Raw genomic sequence first — 21,578 nt, forward strand, 5'->3', positions numbered from 1 at the left:
AAAAGTCCTAATACAGTATATACGAATGAAACCCTAAGATGCCAGATTGTGCACGCAGTACACCATCAGAGAAATAGAAAGAAATGCATTTCTTCCTGAACAGTGCAAAATATAGACAGCAGATGTAAATTCTGAAAACTGACACATTTAAATCACTAAATTGAAAATAAAATCACTTTTCCTACCTTTGTTGTCTGGTGATTTTATTTTTCTACTCATCTTTTCCCAGTCTCTGATTGCATTTCCTTGTGTGCGTGCTCTTAACTCTGTTTCCAGTGCCTTCTTATCCATTTGCTGTTTTTCTCTGCTTCATTTCCTGTCCTACATCCATTAAATCTTTGGAATTAACTTTTGACATTCTATTTTCTTCCATTTTTCTGCTTCCTCCTCAAATCTACCTACTTTTTCATGCATGTGATTTTGCTTATGTTTGTACTTGTAAAAGGTGGGATAGAAATCAAACTATAAACTACTTTTCCATGTCTTTCCTTCCCATCTATCCATGTGCACTATCTCCTCCCTCTTTCTTCTCCCCTATTCCCATCTATCCATAAACAGCATTTCTTCCATCTCTTTTCACTTCCCCATCCCTTCCAACCCTGCACACCATGTCCTCTCTCTCTTCCCTTCCCCTCCATCCATGTGTACCATCTTCTCCCTCTCTTGCTCTCTCCTATAGTCTGGGATCTTTATCCTCTCCTTCCCATAGTCTAGCATCTCTCTCCCCTCCTTCCTTTCCCTCCTCCCCACTTTGTGGTCTGGCATCTGTCTTTCCCTCTCCCTCCCTTAGTCTGGCATCTCTCTCTTCTTCCTCCTCCCCTCTTCCCCATCCAATGATCTAACATCTCTTTCCTTCCTTCCTCCCCCCAGGTGGTTTGGCATCTCTATCTGCCCTTTCCCTTTCTTCCCCTGAAGGTCTGGCATCCTACCTTCCATTTCCTCCCCATCCCCACAGTCCAGCATCTCTCTTACTTACCCTTCCCCCATGCTATTCCCACTACCCGGGATCCGATGCTGCCGTAAATCTTCAGGCCATTGGCAGCGTGAGTGAAGAACATACGCTGCCTTTGGCAACCTGGAAGCTTTCTCTCTGTACTGCTTCCTACCTATGTGGGGAAAGGAAGCAGTAGCAAAGGAAAAGCTTCCAGTTCATCGAAGGCAGTGTGTTTACTTCACTCAAACTACTGGCAGCACAAAGAATTAAAGCAGTATTGCTGGGAATGAGAATGGTGAGCAAGCACTGGATCTTGCCGGGGGGGGGGGGGGGGGGAGAGACTCTGGATAGTGAGTGAGCTGCCTAGAAGATCTCTGCGGGCTGCCATTGGCTTGCGGGCCTTGCAAAGAAGACCACTGTTCTAGAGCAATCATAGACAAGACACTGGCTCCAGAGTATCTTGATGGTCTCTTATTTTTGAGATAGAGAATAGACTTTTCTTCTAATAAAGCTACCTTGTTTATGGGAAATAGTGTTCATATTTTATCTTGACATGAGTAAATGGTATCCAGAAGAGATAAGACATTTCTAGGGTTGAGAGATTAGGCTGCAGTTATTGGACCTGAGTTTCATTTGAATTTTACTATAAATGCTGTTTTGTATCATGCTATTCAGTTTATTTTTGCCAGATTTTAGATAGCATATGAATTCACATATCCAGATCAGGATGAGAAGAATTCAGTACAGTCAAACCTCGGTTTGTGAGTAACCCAGTTTTGAGTGTTTTGCAAGACGAGCAAAACGTGTCTCGCAAACCGAGTGTTGACTCGATTTGCGAGCACCCCCCCCGATAACCGGCATCACTCCCCCCCAGCTCGCAAAGGCCCCCCCCCGTGCGAACTGGCACCCCCCGCCCCAAACAATTTAAACTTACCCCCCCGTCTGGCACCGGCACACAGCCCACAGGACGTGCTGGTGCCACTAGAAGATCTTCCCTACTTCTGCCGGCCTTGAGCATGCATCTGCGCATGCTCAAGGACTTCTAATTCTTCCTCTCGCCAAGATTCTCGGAAATTTAGAAGTCCTTGAGCATGCGCAAATGCATGCTCAAGGCCGGCAGAAGCAGGAAAGATCTTCTAGTGGCACCAGCACGTCCTGTGGGCTGCGTGCCGGTGCCAGACGGGTTGGGGGGGTAAGTTTAAATTGTTCGGGTGGGGGGTGCCAGTTCACACGGAGGGGGGTCTTTGCGAGTGGGGGGGGAGCAGAGCCGCTGGCCTCGGGGGTGGGTGGGAATGTATCAAAGCTAGTTTCCATTATTTCCTATGGGGAAACTCGCTTTGATATACGAGTATTTTGGTTTACGAGCATGCTTCTGGAATGAATTATGCTCGTAAACCAAGGTTCCACGGTATTTTACAAGAGGCTTTAGCAAATGTAGTAGCAACTCTTATAAAATAGGTGCAAGACTGTATATCTAAGACTCTAAATACTGTGGGAGCAGAATTCCCCTGACATATATGTGGCAGTAGCTTTCTAACATTGCTGCACTCACAGTAGAGGGTTCCAATCCCTGCATAGGCAACACCTCCAGAGTTCAAACCCTTCCCCAAAGGCAATAACCCCCTGTGGCTGCAGTTCTTTGAGGCATCCGACAAAACTCCACCCTCTGATCACCTCCTTGGCCTCTAGTGCAGCAGGAACACTGCCTATTTGCTCCCACTGTCAATGATCCCAGGTGAAAAAAATAGCCACAGAGACCCCTAGTGGGAACTGCATGATTTTACTGCTAGGAATCAGGCTTCATCTATAGAGAATGATGTTAGGAAAAAAATTGTCCCTGTCCCCACGAACTCTGTCTGAACCCATCCGCACAGGCCTTAAATAGTTATGATTTTATATTGAAATCATTTTATTAAAGTATAAAAAGAAACAATATTCTGTACAACTGTCATTTTATAAATCACAAATACAGAAAAAGGATCAACAAAACCCGTCTCCTTTCACAATATCCTGTTCACTATCAGAAAAACTGAATGCTTCATAGAAAATTCATCCTAACAGAACACCTCGGTCACACACACAGAACACAAATGCCAAATACATAATAATAATAACTTTATTTTTATTTTATTTTTTTTCTATACCGCCATAGTCAGACGACTTCTAGGCGGTTCACATCGAAAGAAGGCTGGACATTCAGCAAATTACAAATGCATGAGGGGGAATGTTACAGAAGAAAAGGGTAGTAAGGGGAGGAAAAGTAAGAGGGGTTGTAAGGGTAGGGAAGTGAGAGGGGTTGCCTGAGAGATTGCTTTGGGTTTATAGGGGGAAAAGTGTGGTGAGCGAAGGTCGGTCTGTTTAGGTGATGAATTTGTCAAACAGAGTGGTTTTGATTGATTTTCGGAATGCGTTGTAGGTCTGTCTGGTTTTATTTATGTAGTTTCCCAGCCAGGATTGTTGTTTGTTAGCTTGGAACATGAAGGTTCTGTCAGGGAAGGATTTGTATTTGCAGCCAGTGATTTTTGGATAGGGGAAGATGTTTTTGTTTCTGGTTGTTCGTGTGGGGTTGTGTAGAGTGAAGTGTTTTTGCAGGTAGGAAGGTGATAGGCCCCAGATTTGTTTGAAGCAGATGCATGCAAATAATAGCCACTCCTTCCATTTAGTATAACACAAAAGAAATAGAAAGATCCAATTCCTCCTATGCTGCTAAAGGGCCTGACAGTCATTTTTGAACCTCAGACCATTGACAAGGGAGTAGGCACTGATCCTGCCCCGAGAGATACTAAGGATCCTTGGTAACATAAGAATAGCCTTACTGGGTCAGACCAATGGTCCATCAAGCCCAGTAGCCCATTCTCACGGTAGCCCATTCAGGTCATTAGTACCTGTCCAAAACCCAAGACATAGCAATATTCCATGGTACAGATCCAGGGCAAGCAGTGGCTTCCCCCATGTCTTTCTTAATAACAGACTATGGACTTTTCCTCCAGGAACTTTCCCAAACCTTTCTTAAAACCAGCTACGCTATCCACTCTTACCACAACCTCTGGCAACGCATTACAGAGCTAGAGAGGTGATCAGGGGAAATGCTTGGGAGGTTATGCTGCCTCAAAGTAGGAGTATTGATGCTTGCTTGAAGGCAGGTTTGCCATGGAAAGCTGAATGTGATGCTGCAGTGATGACTAGTGACTGGATGGGAGTAATGCGGGGGGGGGGGAGGGGGCAGCCATTGGCATTTACAGCTTCCCTTTAAAGCAGGCACCTATACATGTCTTGAGGCAGCTGTAAATGATGATGTTTATCTTTGGCCACCAAATGTTGCTTCCCAATCTGAAATGGGGAATCTATGTTTATTTTGTAGGCCCACCAAAGACATCTCCTCTCGCAGCCCACCCATGCTCCTTTGACATCTAAACCTTGTGAAATTCCGTTTACATGTGTAAACCTCTCCATACATACTGTAAATACTGCTAATAGTTGTGTCTCTGAAATAATTTTTGTTGCAATTTTAGGGTAGGTGATGGTTTTATTAATTCACAAGACTGAGTAGTAACTAGCCTTATAGTATAACCAGTAATAACTTCCTTTTTTTTCTCTTGACTATGTATCTGGTGACTTGGGCTTCTCTATTTGTGGTTAAGAGAATATTTGTATAGACTTTTCTAAGTTTACATGATACCGTTAGTTAATGTCTTCTTGTGTTTGTCTTGTTGAAACATTTCTTAAATATGTATGCATGTAATTTTTTAAACCGCATAGTTATTATGTGGTATATAAATTTTTAAATAAATAAATAAAATTTTATCTCACAGAAACATAGAAACATGATGGTAGATAAAGACCAAATGGCCCATCCAGTCTGCCCATCCACATTGCTCAACAATGTAGGGGAAAATCAAATGGGACAAAACCTTTTTCACAACACTGTATATAGATGCACATATATCTATCACACACATGTGTCTGTGTGTGTGTGTGTGTGTGTGTATGTACAGATAACCGTATTAACAAGAAAAAAAATAAAAGCAAAGTCATTTAAATACTACACGCTTTTTATTTTGAAAAAATAAAAACATGGATAGGCTACTTCAGTGCTACAAGATCTCATAGTAAAATTTTCTATAATTTTTCAAGGCCAAAGACTCCGGTAAATAGTCTCTGGTGCTAGGTGAATAATCTCAGTGGGATCATCCCTCACACTTCTCAAAAGGGCATGAAATAATTACTTTCTTTAAAAAAGAAATCTGCCCTTTAACATTCAGCAGAGCTAAATGTATAGAATCCCTACTGGGAGCCTATTTTCTAAGTTCAAACAGAATATGATCAATGGCACATGACACTCAAAGTAAGTGAGAGTTAGGAACCAGCTTTTCACCTAACTGTTGACAAGTGAAAGATGACACTGCTGAGTAGCCCATAAAAAAAGGTAATTTAACTGCTCACCTTCAAGGGTAGATAAAAGGCTGAATGACTTCTGATGATTTAAAGTACAGAGAGAGAAGCTATCCTAAAGTCATACTGCAGAAGAGATAGGCACAAACATTTGCAAAAGAACATTTATTAACTGCCAGTGCATAGCAGATGGAAGGAGTTGGGAGAAAAGTTTGAATGAAAATAAGATGGTAAAACTAATTAAAATAAATATAATACTATAATAAGAATAAAAGAGTAGAAAAAGTTGTTACCTGTAAACTATTATTTTTTAGTTTCCTAAGATCTTTCAACTTATCACTGCACTTTTCAGCCATTCTAAATACTATGCTTTATACTCCCTCACAGGAGCTGCTGATTGAAGGCCATTCTGGATGAAAACCCTCATAACACTAATCAAACCTATATACCTTTGTTTCATTTTTAACAAACAGCTGATTGAAAATACAACTCCTAAAGTTATTTTTCAAACTCAAAAGTCTAATAAAACAAATCCAGTCAGTCCACTGTATGATAAATACTCACAGATTTGCACTTTTTAGAGGTGGCCAGGCTTGTAAGAGTAAAACCAAGTGCTGGAATTCCACATCTGTATGGCTAGATTTTAATAGCTCTAGGAACAAATGATATCTTTTCTCTTCATTCTCGATATCAGAAATCTCCACCTATAAAGTCAAACAGTGTTCTGTTAGCTGGTTTTTCTAATATCATATCTATTTAACTACTGTAGAATGAAGACAACGTTGTGCAGTAATAAGAATCGGTGAACAACCACCATTTCATTCTCAGTGGAAATTAAACTTTTTGTTGATGGATAATGGTTTTCACTGACTTTAACTGATTATAAATTGAATCCATGTAAGCAGATTAATGGAAGATTAGGGGCTCCTTTTACAAAGGTGCACTAGCGTTTTTAGCGCATGCACAAGATTAGTGTACGCTAGGCAAAAAATTACCACCTGCTTAAAAGGAGGTGGTAGTGGCTAGCGCACGCTAAAACCGCTAGTGCACCTTTGTAAAAGGAGCCCTAGGTTTTTATCTTTGATAATCTTCTTTCTGTTAGTCCCTTCCAGATTCCATACTCTAGGTCAGGGGTGCCCACACTTTATGGGCTTGCAAACTACTTTTATAATGACTAAGTCAAAATGATCTACCAAGAATAAAATTAAAATAAAACACAATGCACACTGAAAGGCAGAGAAAATGTTAATTATTCATATTCCGGGTTTTTTTCAAAGAGGTCACGGCAGATGACTCTATGCAATGTCACCTCAGTAACAAAATACAAAAATAGACAAATACACCCCCTCCCTTTTTACTAAACCACAATAGTAGGTTTTAGCACAGGGAGTTATGCTGAATGCCTCGTGCTGCTCTCAATGCTCATAGGCTCCCTGCGCTAAAAAACGCTATTGCGGTTTAGTAAAAGGGAGCCATAGTGCAAAATATAGACAGCAGATATAAATTCTCAAAACCGACACATTTTGATCACTAAATTGAAAATAAAATCATTTTTCCTACCTTTGCTGTTTGGTGATTTCATGAGTCTCTGGTTGCACTTTCTTCTTCTGACTGTGCATCCAATCTTTCTTCCTTTCTTTCAGCCTCCTGTATGTTTCCTCTCCTCCAGACCTCATTCTCTCCCCCAACTTTTTCTTTCTGTCTCCCTGTTCCCCCTTCTTTCTGTCTCCCTGTCTGCCCCCTTTCTTTCTTTCTCCGTGCCCTCCCCCAAGCCACTCGGTTTGCTGCCACCGCCATCCGGGAACAGCCCCCAAGCCACCGCCGTCTCAAGCTTTCCCTGCAGAAGCATCGCGCTGACCAGCATTCCGCTCCCTGACGTCAATTCTGATGTAGGAGAGGAAGTTCCAGGCCAACAAGGCATTTCTCCTTATTCCATCCAGCCTGAGCACCATCTCTCCTTGATCCAGCATTTCCCTTCTGTGTCTGTCAGAATTACCATTCCACCTATTTTCCAGCATCACCCTTCTTTGTGTCCATCTCACCTATATCCCTATCTCACCACTTTTTCAGAATCTTCATGTCTCTGTCCTTGTCTTTACCCCATGTTCACCATTTGCTCTTTCAATGTCTTTATCTCCCCCCCCACACACACTTTTTCAGCATTACTTCTATGTCTCTATTTCACCTCCTCTTCATGTCCCCTCTGTATCTCTATCCTTATTCAGTAGGTCCTGCTTACTCTTTCTCTTCTTTGTGTCACTATCTCCATTTTCAGCTTTCCCCCCTTTTCTTTTGTTAATGCACCCTGTAGCCAGAATCTTTCCACCCTCCCTCCACTCCGGCCCAGCCCAGTATGAAATATTTCCTTTTGTTTCCCTCCCCTCTCTCTTTCTCTCTCTCCTGCTCCCTCACCCATGAGTCCTGCATCTGGCCCTCTCCCTTCTACCTGCACCTGGCAAAACCCCCCTACTCCGCGGCTCTCTTGAGCAACTCGTCAGCAGCGGTGATCAAGACAAGCTGCCGACATCGAAGCCTTCCCTCTACGAGTCCCGCCTTTGTGGAAAAAGGAAGTTGAAACAAGCGGGACTCGCAGAGGGTAGGCCCCGACGTCAGAAGCTTGTGTCTATCGCTGCTGCTGAGTTGCCGAAGACAGCCGCGGAGCAGGGGGTGTGGCCGGAAGCAGGTAGAAGAGAGAGGGCTGCTGGAAGAGGTAGAAGTTCCGGAGTATGACACCGACCCGGGCCAGGATGATTTCTTTTTCAGGCTTTTTCTGCTGCCGCCGCCACGCCCCCACGCCCCCCTGAAATGACAAAAACAGCCTAATGCCCGGCGTCGGCGTCTTGGACGTCGGGGAGAGGAAGGCTGATAGGCCCAGTAGATCGGGACGGCAACACGAGTCTATCACAGAGCCCGGGATGGGCTCTGCGATTGACTCACGTTGCCTTCCTGAGCTACCGGTCGATCGCGATCGACGCGTTGGGCACCCCTGCTCTAGGTGTTCAATCCCTTCCTGCAATCTGGGAGTTGCAGAAGTCCAAACACTCTTCTGAGCATGTGCTCCTTCTACCTTAGAAAGTGAGAGTTAGAGCACCCCCCCCCCACACACACACAGTTCAGTCCCAAAGCCAAGCAACCATACTGGAACCAATCCATGACAAATAAGGGGGCACAGCTCCCCGGCAACAAACAATCTGTTAAGATCAGCTCTGCAAAGCTTAAAAGTCAAATTCTATAGCTATAAAGACGATATCACTAAAGTCATCCCCCTTACAACCCTGTTGTCTGAAACAAAGAATCATCTGTCATTCATTTTAAAACAAATCGAATTATGGATGAATGAATTCAAATTAAAACTCAACTCAGACAAAACCAAATTTTTCTTAGCAAGCCCAAATGATAAAATTAAAGACTCAACGATTTTTGTGAATGATCAGGCCTCCCCTATCGAAGATTCCATCAAAATTCTGGACCGACACCTTACCCTAAATGTACACAAGGATTTATTGGTTAGGAAATACTTCTCGATATTATGGAAACTCAGAACCATCAGAAAATATTTTGACGCAGTATCATTCCGCTTATTGATTCAATCTTCCATTCTAAGCATACTTGACTACTGTAACATCATTTATTTGGGAACCTTCAAAAAAACCCTCCAAAGGCTCCGAGTCATTCAAAATTTGGCGGTTTGACTGATTATTGGGTTGAGAAAATGGGAACACATTAGTCCCTATTATCAAAAACTCCACTGGCTGCCCCTGGAAGCACGAGTTTTGTTTAAATTGTTTGCCTTTGTTATAAATCAATATTTGGCCTGGCCCCTATGTACCTTGTTTCTCAATTTAATCTGGACAGTGCTATTAGGCCCACACGCAGAATTCATATGTTCACCTATCCATCATTAAAGGACTGCCGCTACAAAAGATTCCTGGACAGAACTCTTGCCTCCCAGTCAGGTAAATGGAACGACTGGCTGGGTAACATTGTCATGCATTCCTCATCCTACTTCAATTTTAGAAAATCAATAAAAATTGATTGTAACCTAAGAATCTTAAAGTGTTTCACTACTCCCATCCTGTACCTTATATTCGATGACTTTGTAATGTAACCCAGTGTTTTTCAACCTTTTTACACCTATGGACCGGCAGAAATAAAATAATTATTCTGTGGACCGGCATCGGTCCGCGGACCGGCGGTTGAAGAACACTGGGCTAAGTCATGGGACAGACCCTACCCATCTCTACCCAATCTCCACCCCAGACCCCGCCCCCATAATAGTACTAATTGTAACACTATTTTTTCCATTCATTTTTCACATATACACAATATAATCTTATTAACAACACATAATGGTTAACCACAAAATTAAACTACACAAAGCACTCTGACAGCCAATGTAAATTCTCAAAATTGACATAATTCAATCACTAAATTCAAAAATAAAATCATTCCCCCCCTACCTTTGTTGTCTCCCTCCCTCCATGCTATGCCTTACCTTCTGGCCTGCTCCTGCCTGGCCATTTTATGCCGCCCCCAGTGTTATCTTCAGGCCGGCTCCCTCTTCCTCACTGATGCAGTGCACAAAGCTGCGGGCAGCGGCTCCTTGTGCATCCCATGCCTCATCTGGAAGCTTTCCCTCTGATGTTGCTGTGAGTTCCCATTGTAGTCTCGAGACTACAATGGGAACTCACGGCAGCCATTTTGATGATGGCTTTGCATGGGGCAGGAGCGTAGGATTATCGATCCCATCAGGTAAGGTCTGGGGAAGGTCCAGGATACAGGAGGGAGGCTGGGGTGGGTCAGAGCCGACCCTAACAATTATCTGCGATTTTTCAATATTCTTGGGAAGGCTCTGCCCCTAATCCCCCTGAATACTGAGGTTCTGCTGTAGCGTTATATTACAGTAGTCTAGTTGAGATAGGATTAGGGATTGCATTAAAACTCAGAAAGCATCAGTTTTGAAGTATTTTCTGATGGACGACAGAAGAGTAGGACTTCTGTGTGATTGTATGTGATGATCTTAAGGTGGGCAAACAGGTTGAAAAGGTGACGGGGAAAGCTAGAAGGATGCTAGGTTGCATAGGGAGAGGTATGGCCAGTAGGAAAAAGGAGGTATTGATGCCCCTGTATAAGAACTAATTTACAATATTGTATATAATTCTGGAGGCCACATCTTCAAAAATATATAAAAAGGATGGAGTTGGTCCAGAGGAAAGCTACTATAATGGTATGCGGTCTTCATCATAAGGAGTATGGGGACAGACTTAAAGATCTCAATCTGTATATCTTCTCTTCAAATCGTGTTCGCTTGTTGACTGCACATTCTTTATATTGTTCCACCAAGGAACACAACCTTGGTAAGCGTAAAAATTGGCCAGTGGGAATATTATTTCTCAAGTGACAATGGTTGGTGGTCTTCATCATAAGGTGCATGGGTAAAGACTTAAGGATCCAATATGTATACTTTGGAGGAAAGGCAAGAGATAGACAGGTTAAAATGCGGCAAATCGCCGGGCCCGGACGGGATCCACCCAAGGGTTCTGAAAGAACTAAGACAAGAAATAGCGGGCACAATCCAGCATGTTTGCAACCTATCCTTGAAAACTGGAGAGGTACCAGAGGACTGGAAATTGGCAAATGTCACACCTATCTTCAAGAAGGGATCGAGGGGTGACCCCGGGAACTACAGGCCGGTGAGCCTGACTTCAATTATAGGGAAGATGGTGGAAGCTATGATCAAGGACGGTATTTGCGAGCACATCGAGAGATATGGCCTACTGAGAACAAGCCAGCATGGATTCTGTAAGGGAAAGTCATGCTTAACGAACCTTCTGTACTTCTTTGAGGGAATAAGCAGTCGGGTGGACAATGGGGAACCTATAGACATCATTTACCTCGATTTTCAAAAGGCTTTCGACAAGGTGCCACATGAAAGGCTGCTTAGGAAGCTGTGGAACCACGGGGTGGGAGGGGATGTGCACAGATGGATCGAGCACTGATTGTCGGGTAGACTGCAGAGGGTCGGAGTAAAGGGACAATATTCTGAGTGGCGGGGAGTCACGAGCGGTGAGCCACAGGGATCGGTGCTGGGGCCGTTACTCTTCAACATATTTATCAATGACCTGGAAAAAGAGGCAAAGTGCGAGGTTATAAAATTTGCAGACGATACCAAACTGTGCGGCAGAGTTAGGTCCAGGGAGGAGTGTGAGGACCTGCAAAGGGACCTGGGCAAACTGGAAGACTGGGCAAACAAATGGCAAATGCGCTTTAACGTGGAAAAATGCAAGGTCATGCATATAGGGAAAAAGAACCCGTTGTTCGACTACAAATTGGGGGGGGGCATTGTTGGGAGACAGCAGTCTTGAGAGAGACTTGGGTGTGCTGGTGGATGCATCACTGAAGCCATCTGCACAGTGCGCAGCAGCCTCGAAAAAAGCCAACAGGATGCTGGGCATCATAAAGAGGGGCATAACAACCAGGACGCGGGAAGTCATCATGCCATTGTATCGAGCGATGGTGCGTCCACATCTGGAATACTGCGTTCAATATTGGTCGCCATACCTCAAGAAGGACATGGCGGTACTTGAGAGAGTCCAAAGGAGAGCAACGAAACTGGTAAGAGGGCTGGAACACTGCCCATACGCCAAGAGGTTGGATAGGCTGGGGCTCTTCTCTCTGGAAAAAAGGAGGCTCAGGGGAGATATGATAGAGACCTTCAAGATCATGAGGGGCATAGAGAGGGTGGATAGGGACAGATTCTTCAGGCTGAAGGGGTCAACAGGTACGAGGGGGCATTCGGAGAAACTGAAGGGAGATAGGTTCAAAATAAATGCAAGGAAGTTTTTTTTCACACAAAGGGTCGTGGACACTTGGAATGCGCTACCGGAGGAAGTGATCAGGCAGAGTACGGTACAAGGATTCAAACAGGGATTGGACGGATTCCTGAGGGATAAAGGGATTGTGGGATACTGAGAGAGGTGCTGGGAGAAATCCAACCAGGTCGTGCATGTGCAGGACCGGAGGGTTAGGACTTCGATGGGAAGATAAGACTCAATAGGAAACCAAGGTGGCAAGGGGGTCCCTTCTGGTGATTCAGACAGGTCGTGACCTGTTTGGGCCGCCGCGGGAGCGGACTGCTGGGCGGGAAGGACCTATGGTCTGACCCGGCGGAGGCACTGCTTATGTTCTTATGAGAGAAACGTTTTAATAACATGACATACAAGATGCATAAGAATTGCCGCTGCTGGATCAGACCAGTGATCCATCGTGTCCAGCAGTCTGCTCACCTGGCGGCCCTTAGGTCAAAGATCAGTGCCCTAATTGAGTCTAGCCTTACATGCGTACGTTCTGGTTCAGCAGGAACTTGTCTAACTTTGTCTTGAATCCCTGGAGGGTGTTTTCCCCTATAACAGCCTCCAGATTTCTACTACTCTCTGGGAGAAGAAGAACTTCCTTAAGTTTGTACGGAATCTATCCCCTTTTAACTTTAGAGTGCCCTCTCGTTCTCTCTACCTTGGAGTCTAATGTGAAAGGAAAATCCAAAATGAGAGGGCATAGGATGAAGTTAAGAGGTGACAGGCTCAGGAGTAGTTTAAAGAAATATTTTTTTACAGAAAGGATGGTAGATGCATGGAAGTCTCCCAGCAGAGGTAGTGGAGACAAAGATTCTGTGTGAATTCAAGAAAGCGTGGGACAGGCATGTGGGTTCTCTTAGGGAGAGGAGGAGATAGTGGATGCTGTGAATGGGCAGTCTGGATGGGCCTTTTGGCTTTTATCTACCGTTATGTTTCTCTGTTACTTCATATAGGGTTTCCTCCTGGCATTCAAAGGAGGGGTGGTTGGTTTTCAGAGTTCTAGCACTGTTTTTGTTTTATTATAGGAGTCTTTTTATCACCACAGTTTTGGTTTTATCCACAATTCCAGTTAATCTTAATGTTTGAATTAATACATGAGTTACAAGGGTCTTTCCATTACATGTCTGTTGATATTCATGTCACACTTACTATATAATATTGTTTCTGACTTACACATTTACGTTTGAGCATTTTGAATATGGTCTCCTTAGGTACTCATAGTATTGTTGTTGCTACAGTATTACGTTTCTCAGTCCAGTAATTTATTCATTATTCCTATGCTAAACCTATTTCCATCTATCAAAATAGTATTTATCATACTTTCACCATCCCCATCATCAGCAATGATTTTAGTCTTGTTGTCACAGTGTTCCTTCGCTTCTTTGCATTTTTCAGAGCAAAAACTATTTATATGTACATTTTTCCAACAACCCTTATTCACACATCATTATTGTTTTGTGTTCAGTCATGTTTTCAGCTTTGTTGGCATAGAGTCTCCTTTAAGTTTTCATGACTAAGGGCTAGATTCAGTAAGGACACCGATTGTGTCCTGACCACTTTGCGACCCCAACCCGATTCACTAACCTTACTCCGATCCGATCTGTGCCCGATACGATCCATGCAAGCAGGTGAGGAGGAATGGCATGCAAATGTAGGAAGGCAGTGATTCACTAAAAAATTTCAGGAACACCGACTGGGCTGGCCGATCAAAAAATAAGCGACTGCTGAGGACCAGTCGCTCACATCCCTGCCGTCTCTCCTGAGTATTCTCTCCTATAATCCCCTGAAAAGTAAGCAACCTGCTGAGGCACATCTCTCTGCCACCCCAACTCTCCTGCTCTTGCCGCGGGGCTGTACTGTGGGGAATGGAGGCACAGACTTCTCATTTCAGTCTCCTTTTAAAACATTAAAAAACCCTTTCCTGCAGCAATAATTTTATGGAAATATCCCATCTACTCCTTCAGCACTCTCCCAGCTGTCATCACAGCACATGAGGCGCTAGCAGGAGGATCGACACTGTTTCTTCAGGATTATCCTATTTTCTGTGTTGATCTGTTGTTTGCAGCACCTCTGTGGCAGCCTTATCCCTCCCACTCTCCACCGGCTCTGTCCCTATCACCCCGACTCTCCTGCTCTCTGCCGCCCTTCCCCGCAGTGCGAGTCTGTGGTTTTAACCCGTGGGTTTAAAGTGGGGCTGCACTTCGGGGAAGGGCAGCAGAAAGCAGGAGAGTCGGGGCAGCACGGACTTCATTTTGGTCTCCTTTTAAAACATTAAAAAACCACAGGCTCGCAAAAAAGTTTCTTCCAGCTCTTCCTTGCGCGGAGAGCATGCGCAGACCATCTACAGGCAAAGAAGATGGTCTGCGCATGCGTCAGGATCGCTCTGCAGTGATCTGTGTGTTCGGTTTGGGGAGTGTCATTGATCGGCATAATTTGTATGAGGAGGGATTGTGAATCGGATGCCCGGCCAAGGATCAGATCTATGAGGTTATTGAATCTAGACCTAAATATTTACTGTTGTTTTTTTTATCAGATTCTACGTCTCCCCTTTGTACAGTCTGTTCCATAACACACAGTATAGCAGCAGCATTTGATGGGCTGCTTTTCTCCAAATCCGATTATTCTTTATTTTCTACATACATATTTTGGCAAATATGTTACATTTCTGTAGTCATTCACCCTTGTCTTTCACCCGTAACAGGTTTTTTTTTCTGCCAAAGCATAATGCGTTTTTATCTCCGAATTTTCATTTGTATTTTTTTCCTCTGCATAAACACCTCATTGAATTGGGTGACTTTAGCCATCATTATATTTGTATTTCTCAGATATTTAGAGGCTGCTTATCAGCAGTACATTCACTGGATTTGACACAGTGCATTCAATCATGTACTCATATTCAAGGACACAGTCTTGACCTTGTCTTTATTTGTACATTTGCTGAAAAGTTCTGAAACTACTTCTAATACTGAAAAAGGCTTCACTGAATTCTATATCCTTAGCAGAAACTCCCAATTCAGGTTTACATTTGATTGCACAAGATTGTAGTTCAGTGTAAAAGCCTGTGTTACTTTAGTATTTTTAAAGCAAAAATTTCAGCTCATTAGTTCCTTCTTTCTCCTTTTTCTTCTAGCTCAGTAGGAATCAGTTGCGATTCTGGAGCCATGAAGGTAAAATTTGGGGCTCCTTTTACGAAGGTGCGCTAGGGTTTTTAGCGCTCGTACCGGATTAGCGTGCGCTATAGCACGCGCTAGCTGAAAAACTATCGCCTGCTCAAGAGGAGGTGGTAGCGGCTAATGCGCGTGTCATTTTAGCGTGCGCTATTCCGCACGTTAAGGCCCTAACGTGCCTTCGGAAAAGGAGCCTTGGTCTTATCTGCTGACTTCCTTGGCAGACTTCAGTCCTGCACTGATCCTTATATTGATAATGATGTCACTGGGGGTAAAATTCTCAAACGTTTGCAGTAAAATCTGACAGGCCGCTGTTGCTGCTGCTACTGTAATGATTTCAAAAAGGCAAGTCATTCTTAAAAAACCGTTCATGCAAGTGAGGTTCACAGAGGGTCTCTAAATTTGCATGTGCCGATCGCGGTTGCTGCTTTCCCAGGGCTTGCATAAACTTGAGTTTGCCTACCTCTCTAACTTTATTAGCTTTCTGGAAAAAAAAACTTCATAGGGTTTGCTCCAACTATGCCAAAAATTCTTTGGTGCATACATGCCAGCATTTGTGTGTAGTTTGTGAATCTAGCGCATCAGTGCAGCTATATTATTGTGGCGGAGAGATCCTGTTGCCTACTAATTTAGAGAAGCTAATTCTTGGCTTCTTCGAAAGCCAAATGAATGAGTTTACAATTTGGCTATAAAGGGCTTCCTCTCTATTAGCCACCCAAAGAGGGAGCATTTGTAGCAGATACACCAGTTTAAGGATGATAACCATCTGGACTAAAGCTATCTGTCCTAAAAAAAATTAATAGGCAAATCAGCCCACTGAGCACATAATTATTGATTGATGGACTCTAGCTTCTGCTCTACATTCAGTCAAAGTCAGTGTTGAGGTAAACACCCAAATATTTAATGCCCATTTTAGCTCACATCATACTGGTGCAGACACATGGGTGTGACATTAGCAAAGCCTCAGACTTAAAAAAATTCATTTTTAGTCCAGTGAAAATCTGAAATTTATGTATAATTTCTATAACTTGAGGGATACAAATAAATGCACATCACTGATAAGTAAAAGCATTATCACCAGCAAAGAGATTGATACAATTATTCTTGACCTCCTATTTAATTCCTTTATGAAGCCCATCCTGTCTAATACAAGCAAGTTAAGGGTTCCAATGATAGTACAAATAATAAGGGAGACAGGAGCCATCCCTGTCTAGTGCCTCTCCCATAGTCATGAAAAGCCATAATAGCAAATGATGACATTAATATAAAAGTATACTGCTTGGTTTACTTTTATATTAATGTCATCATTTGCCATTATGGTTTTTCATGACAAAATGAATATTTTATACTGTTCCTCTATGTGTACATGGTTGTTTTACTTTTTGTATTCATTTGGTTTAATTTTTATGGTAGAGTTGTCATCAATATTTTATTATGATTTATTGCAACAATATTTATCAATTATTTATTGATGTTCATTTCATTTTTAGATAATATATGCACCACTGATGTAGACTTTTTAAGTCAAAACACATAACATGTCAGGTCCTTTTACATTAATAAAATATATTTTTTTCATCATTAAGACCTAACACTGTGTATTAAATCCCAGTTAATGTGTACTGTTCCATTCCAACTTTTTCTGTGGTCATTTGTTTTCATGGGGTTTTTTTTTGTTTGTTTCCTTGGTTGTTGTTTTTTTTTTTTTTTAAAGAAGTATTTTCTGTCATTCATGTAGACAAGCAACAAAGGAGCTTACACTCCTTCATCAGACAAGAATACTCATTAAATCTTCACACAGGAAGTATCATCTTTCATTCATATATAGAAATGAATAGTTCTTTCTCTGTATTTCTTGTGTAAATATTAATAAGCATGCTTATAGGACAAAGGAAAACAACCTTTTTACTGGATTGCTATGTGAATGAGAGAAAATACTTTTGGGCATGAACATAAAAATGTAATGCATAAAGGATTGTTTTTGTTATGACCCCTTGAAGCAGCCCAAGGGAAAAACATGTCACCATATCAGGTATTTTTTACTTCAATGTAGGGATTTAATTTATAATAAAACACCCTAAGCGCACTCCTCCTGAACTCCCCCTCATACCAATCCTTCAGAAAATCTTTGAAGACCCACCTATTCGACAAGTTTATCGGACCCTAAGAAACCCATCCAGCATACCTACAATCCCAACATGCACCTCCCCTACAACTGTGCAGTCCCCCCTCCTCCCCCCCTAAAACTATGCTGTAATCTCCCTGTTCTCTTTTCTTGTATCGATACCTGTGGTATCCACACTGTATATCTACTTTACTGTATACCGTCTTGAACTGAAAAGGTATGATGGGATATAAATAAAGCTATTATTATTGCCTTCACTGGATAACTAGTCCAAATCCATTTATTTTACTGCCAAACATCCCAGCCATAGAAAACATAGTTCAATATGCCATAATCCGATATCATTATTCATGAGGTAACTGTAACTCAGATAGAACAGTGGACAATTAATTTCAAACTGAAACTCAGGGCTTTTACTAAGCTACGTTAGGACATCAACCCATGGAATAGCGTGCGCTGAATTGCTGCGTACGCTAGACCTTAACGCCAGGATTGAGCTGGCATTAGTTCTAGCCGCAATATTCTAGCGTGGCAATATTCTGAGTGCGCTAAAAGCGCTAGCGCACCTTAGTAAACGGAGCCCTCAATATAATAATAATAATAATAATAATATGGAAAAGACCAAACTTTTCTTGGCTAGTCCCAATGACAAAATAACAAACTCATTGCTTCATCTTTATGGTCATGACTACCCGATTATTAAATCTATCAAAATTCTGGGAGACACACTAGACTGACATTTAACACTAGCAGAACACGTGAACTTGGTGGTACAAATATGCTTTTTTACATTGTGGAAATTAAGAACCATAAAAAAATATTTTGATCCTTTATCGTTCAGACTATTGGTGCAGGCATTAGTTTTATCTATTTTAGACTATTGTAACATCATCAATTTAGAAGCACCCAAAAAAGTTCCAAGGAAATTAAGGATAATTCAGAATACAGCTGTTCGATTGATTTTTGGTTTAAAAAAGAATGACCATATTAGTCCATATTATCGTTTACTTCATTGGCTGCCTTTGGAGGCAAGAGTATTATTTAAATTTTCCTGTATATGCTTTAAGCTGATATCGGGATTGTCTCCAGCTTACCTTTTTCCTCATTTTGTGTTGTATAGACCATCAAGAGAAACTAGAAACTTCTACTTATTTGCTTATTCAAAGATTAATGGGTGTAGATATAAGACCTTCTTAGATAGGACCCTAGCATTTCAAGCTGGTAGGCAACAATCTTGGTTAGGTAAATGTATTCAGCAAGCTATGTTATCCTATTGCAGTTTTCAGAAATTAATTAAGACTACTTTGTTCGATAAGTTTATTACTTAGTGAGTTTTATTATTGAAATTCTATTTTACAAATATTTGTATTTTTTTACTGTATTATTGTATTTCGTTGATTGTCCAGCTCTCTTTAGTGTAAAACGCCTAGAACTTTTGGTTATGGCGGTATAAAAGAATAAAGTTATTATTATTCTTCCCATGTATAGATACTGTTCCCATGTAAACATTATTGCTTGTCATGTATCTTGTGAAATACTGTGTTAAGTAATTCACAGAAGGGAGTCTTATATTGGAAATCAGCAGTATGCAACCTTTGTAACGTGACAAATTATACTAGCATGTAATTTATTTGGTAAGTACATGTATGCCTATCTGAACCTTTATTTTAATGTCACGCTATGGTTTTGTGTCTCTTCAGCTGAAAATCTCCACATGTCTGGAACTCATTTCCTGCTGAAGTACCATAAATTTCAAGTCAGTGCATCAACTTTTTCATTCTTCCCCTTCTAATTACTTTCTGTGATAGTTTAGATATTACATTGTGCAGTGTGTTTTATGCAGCCTGATTTCTGTAAAGTACCTTGGAATATTGAATTACGTGATATTTCTATAGAAGCAGAGGCTGTGAAAACTTGTTCATGCACAGAAATTCTGCCAGTTTTTAAATCTGTATCAAATTTTAAAGCTATTAGCCAAAGAAAATCAGTTTTACTAGCTCTGGATTTTAAACAATTCAGAAAATGTCTTACAACAACATTATACTGGACAAATTTTACAGGATGCATTGCCTTTATTTCATAGTTAGAGGACTGTATGAATGCTATGAGTATCAACTATACGGACAACTGAGGGGGGAGGGGAAGGGTATAAACCAGTCTAAAGTACAAAAATGTCTACATGAAGCTGTAAATACTGTATTGCTGAATGTGTATCACAAGAAAACCTGCTGCAGGCTGTTTGACCTCATCACTGCAGTACACACAAAAAAAAAAACTCAACTGCATAATGTTTACAGAAAAATAGATGATTCTGCTAGGCAAAAGAAAAGAAAGAGTTATACAAACAGTATCATGTACTCATCCCATCAATGTAATCTAATCAATTAAAGCAGACAAAAAAATAGATTTCCTAAGCTAAATATATAACATGAAATACATTTCTAAATTAGCTATTAGGAATAGACACTTCATTTTATAAAAATAGTTTGTTAAAAATTCTACTAAGTTGTGCATTATTCAGTGGAATCTACATGTATATTTGAAGAGGAGAAGAAAACACCCTGTTTCTCCTTGCCTATTGATTTATGAATCCCATTCCAGCCATCAGGAATATGTGTATGGCAGAGTGCTTTTCACTCTTTCATGCGTCTTTACAGTGCTGTGTATGTTTGTTTAGTTAGTTGGTTTTATAGCCTGTCCGCCCCAGGAGCCCAGAACGGGTTACAGCATAACAGTCACAATATTTTGGGTACAGTCACAGCAAACTGGTTACAGTGATAAATTCAAACAACAAAAAAAACCCAACAGTGTCTGCAGTGTAACAACAGCAAGCAAGAAACAAAAAAGAAACTGCAGACTGATATGTGCAAGATGCAGGCTATATTTATTTTACCCAATGTTAAATGCGTTAACTAATACCACCTTTTTACAAACCAAAAGACCCAACACGGTCCGTGTTTCGGAAAACACGCCTTCTTCAGGGGTCCATGGTAAGTAAGGTTAACAACAAACCGCAATTAAAATGGATAAAGAACAACCACCTGTATGTACAGTGGGGCGACGATACAGCGCAAAATAGATATCCAAGCAAAAAGGGTTACAGCATAACATTCACAATATTTTGGGTACAGTCACAGCAAATTGATTACAGTGATAAATTCACAATATTCACAACACACTGGGGAATTTGATTAAGGGTTCAGAGGTGCGTTTACAATATGACTGGAGACGTTAGACTAATGGTAGGCATTAGAGACCGTATGTCTGGTAGCGCTTTAGAAGTGGTAAATAATAATAGTAGTACTAATGAAACTGAAGTCAGAAGTGCTGCAATTACCCTTGATTTGCATACTACATTGGGAATTTTTCATTATTTCTTATACTTTCTAACTTACTTCAGTCCAGGCATTGCAATAATTATTCTTGGCCAGTGGCCATGAATGAGGGCTCCTTCTACACAGAACCCGGAAATCAATGGCTTTAATCCAGTCACTAGGTTTTTGCCATTACACATTAACTATGAAAGTCTCTCCCTAGGGGGAATAAATGCTGCCTCAAAAGAATCTTTAGCTTTAGCTGAAATCAAATCTTGGTCTTTCTAAATTGTGATAGAGCAGTATTTTTACTGATCCCTCAGCTGGCCATCACTGGATTATATTTTAATGTTAAAACATAGTGGCTTGGCTAGCTTTCAGTAGCATAGCATTCAAGAACATTATTCCACAGTCACAAAATGAGAAAAAAATGTTTTTAATTTAAAGCTCATAGACTCTTTACACTTGCCTAGAAATGCTGCCCAAGCTCATTTCTGTAAAGACATATTCATATGCATACAAAGATTTAAAGCATTTTTTCTGACGACATACTAGTGGTTATTTCAGCAGCCCTATTCCTGATTCTCAGAATTTACGCACCTATATTGAATACATGTTATTAATCTAAATATAGAAAACTGGAGTTTACATGTGTAAATCTGCAATATGTGCAAATGGCAAGAGGCATGGATTGGGCAGGGCTGGGATGGAACAGTTTTGCCCATTTCAGAATATACAAGTTTTGCCCATTTCAGAAGGAGAATGCATGTTTTTTAAAAGTGTACTGGGTAA

General features: G+C 41.4%; 1 protein-coding gene across 1 annotated transcript in view; it reads right to left on the reverse strand.

Moving 5' to 3' along the window:
* Positions 1-21,578, reverse strand: part of NBAS (NBAS subunit of NRZ tethering complex) — an 852,905-nt gene that overhangs the window by 91,278 nt on the left and 740,049 nt on the right. Inside the window, exon 47 of the mRNA XM_033937554.1 lies at positions 5,891-6,030. Coding sequence (XP_033793445.1) covers positions 5,891-6,030 — 140 coding nt within the window. The remainder of the gene's footprint in view (positions 1-5,890; positions 6,031-21,578) is intronic.

The sequence above is a fragment of the Geotrypetes seraphini genome, chromosome 3, assembly GCF_902459505.1.
Source record: "Geotrypetes seraphini chromosome 3, aGeoSer1.1, whole genome shotgun sequence".
Classification (NCBI taxonomy): Eukaryota; Metazoa; Chordata; class Amphibia; order Gymnophiona; family Dermophiidae; genus Geotrypetes; species Geotrypetes seraphini.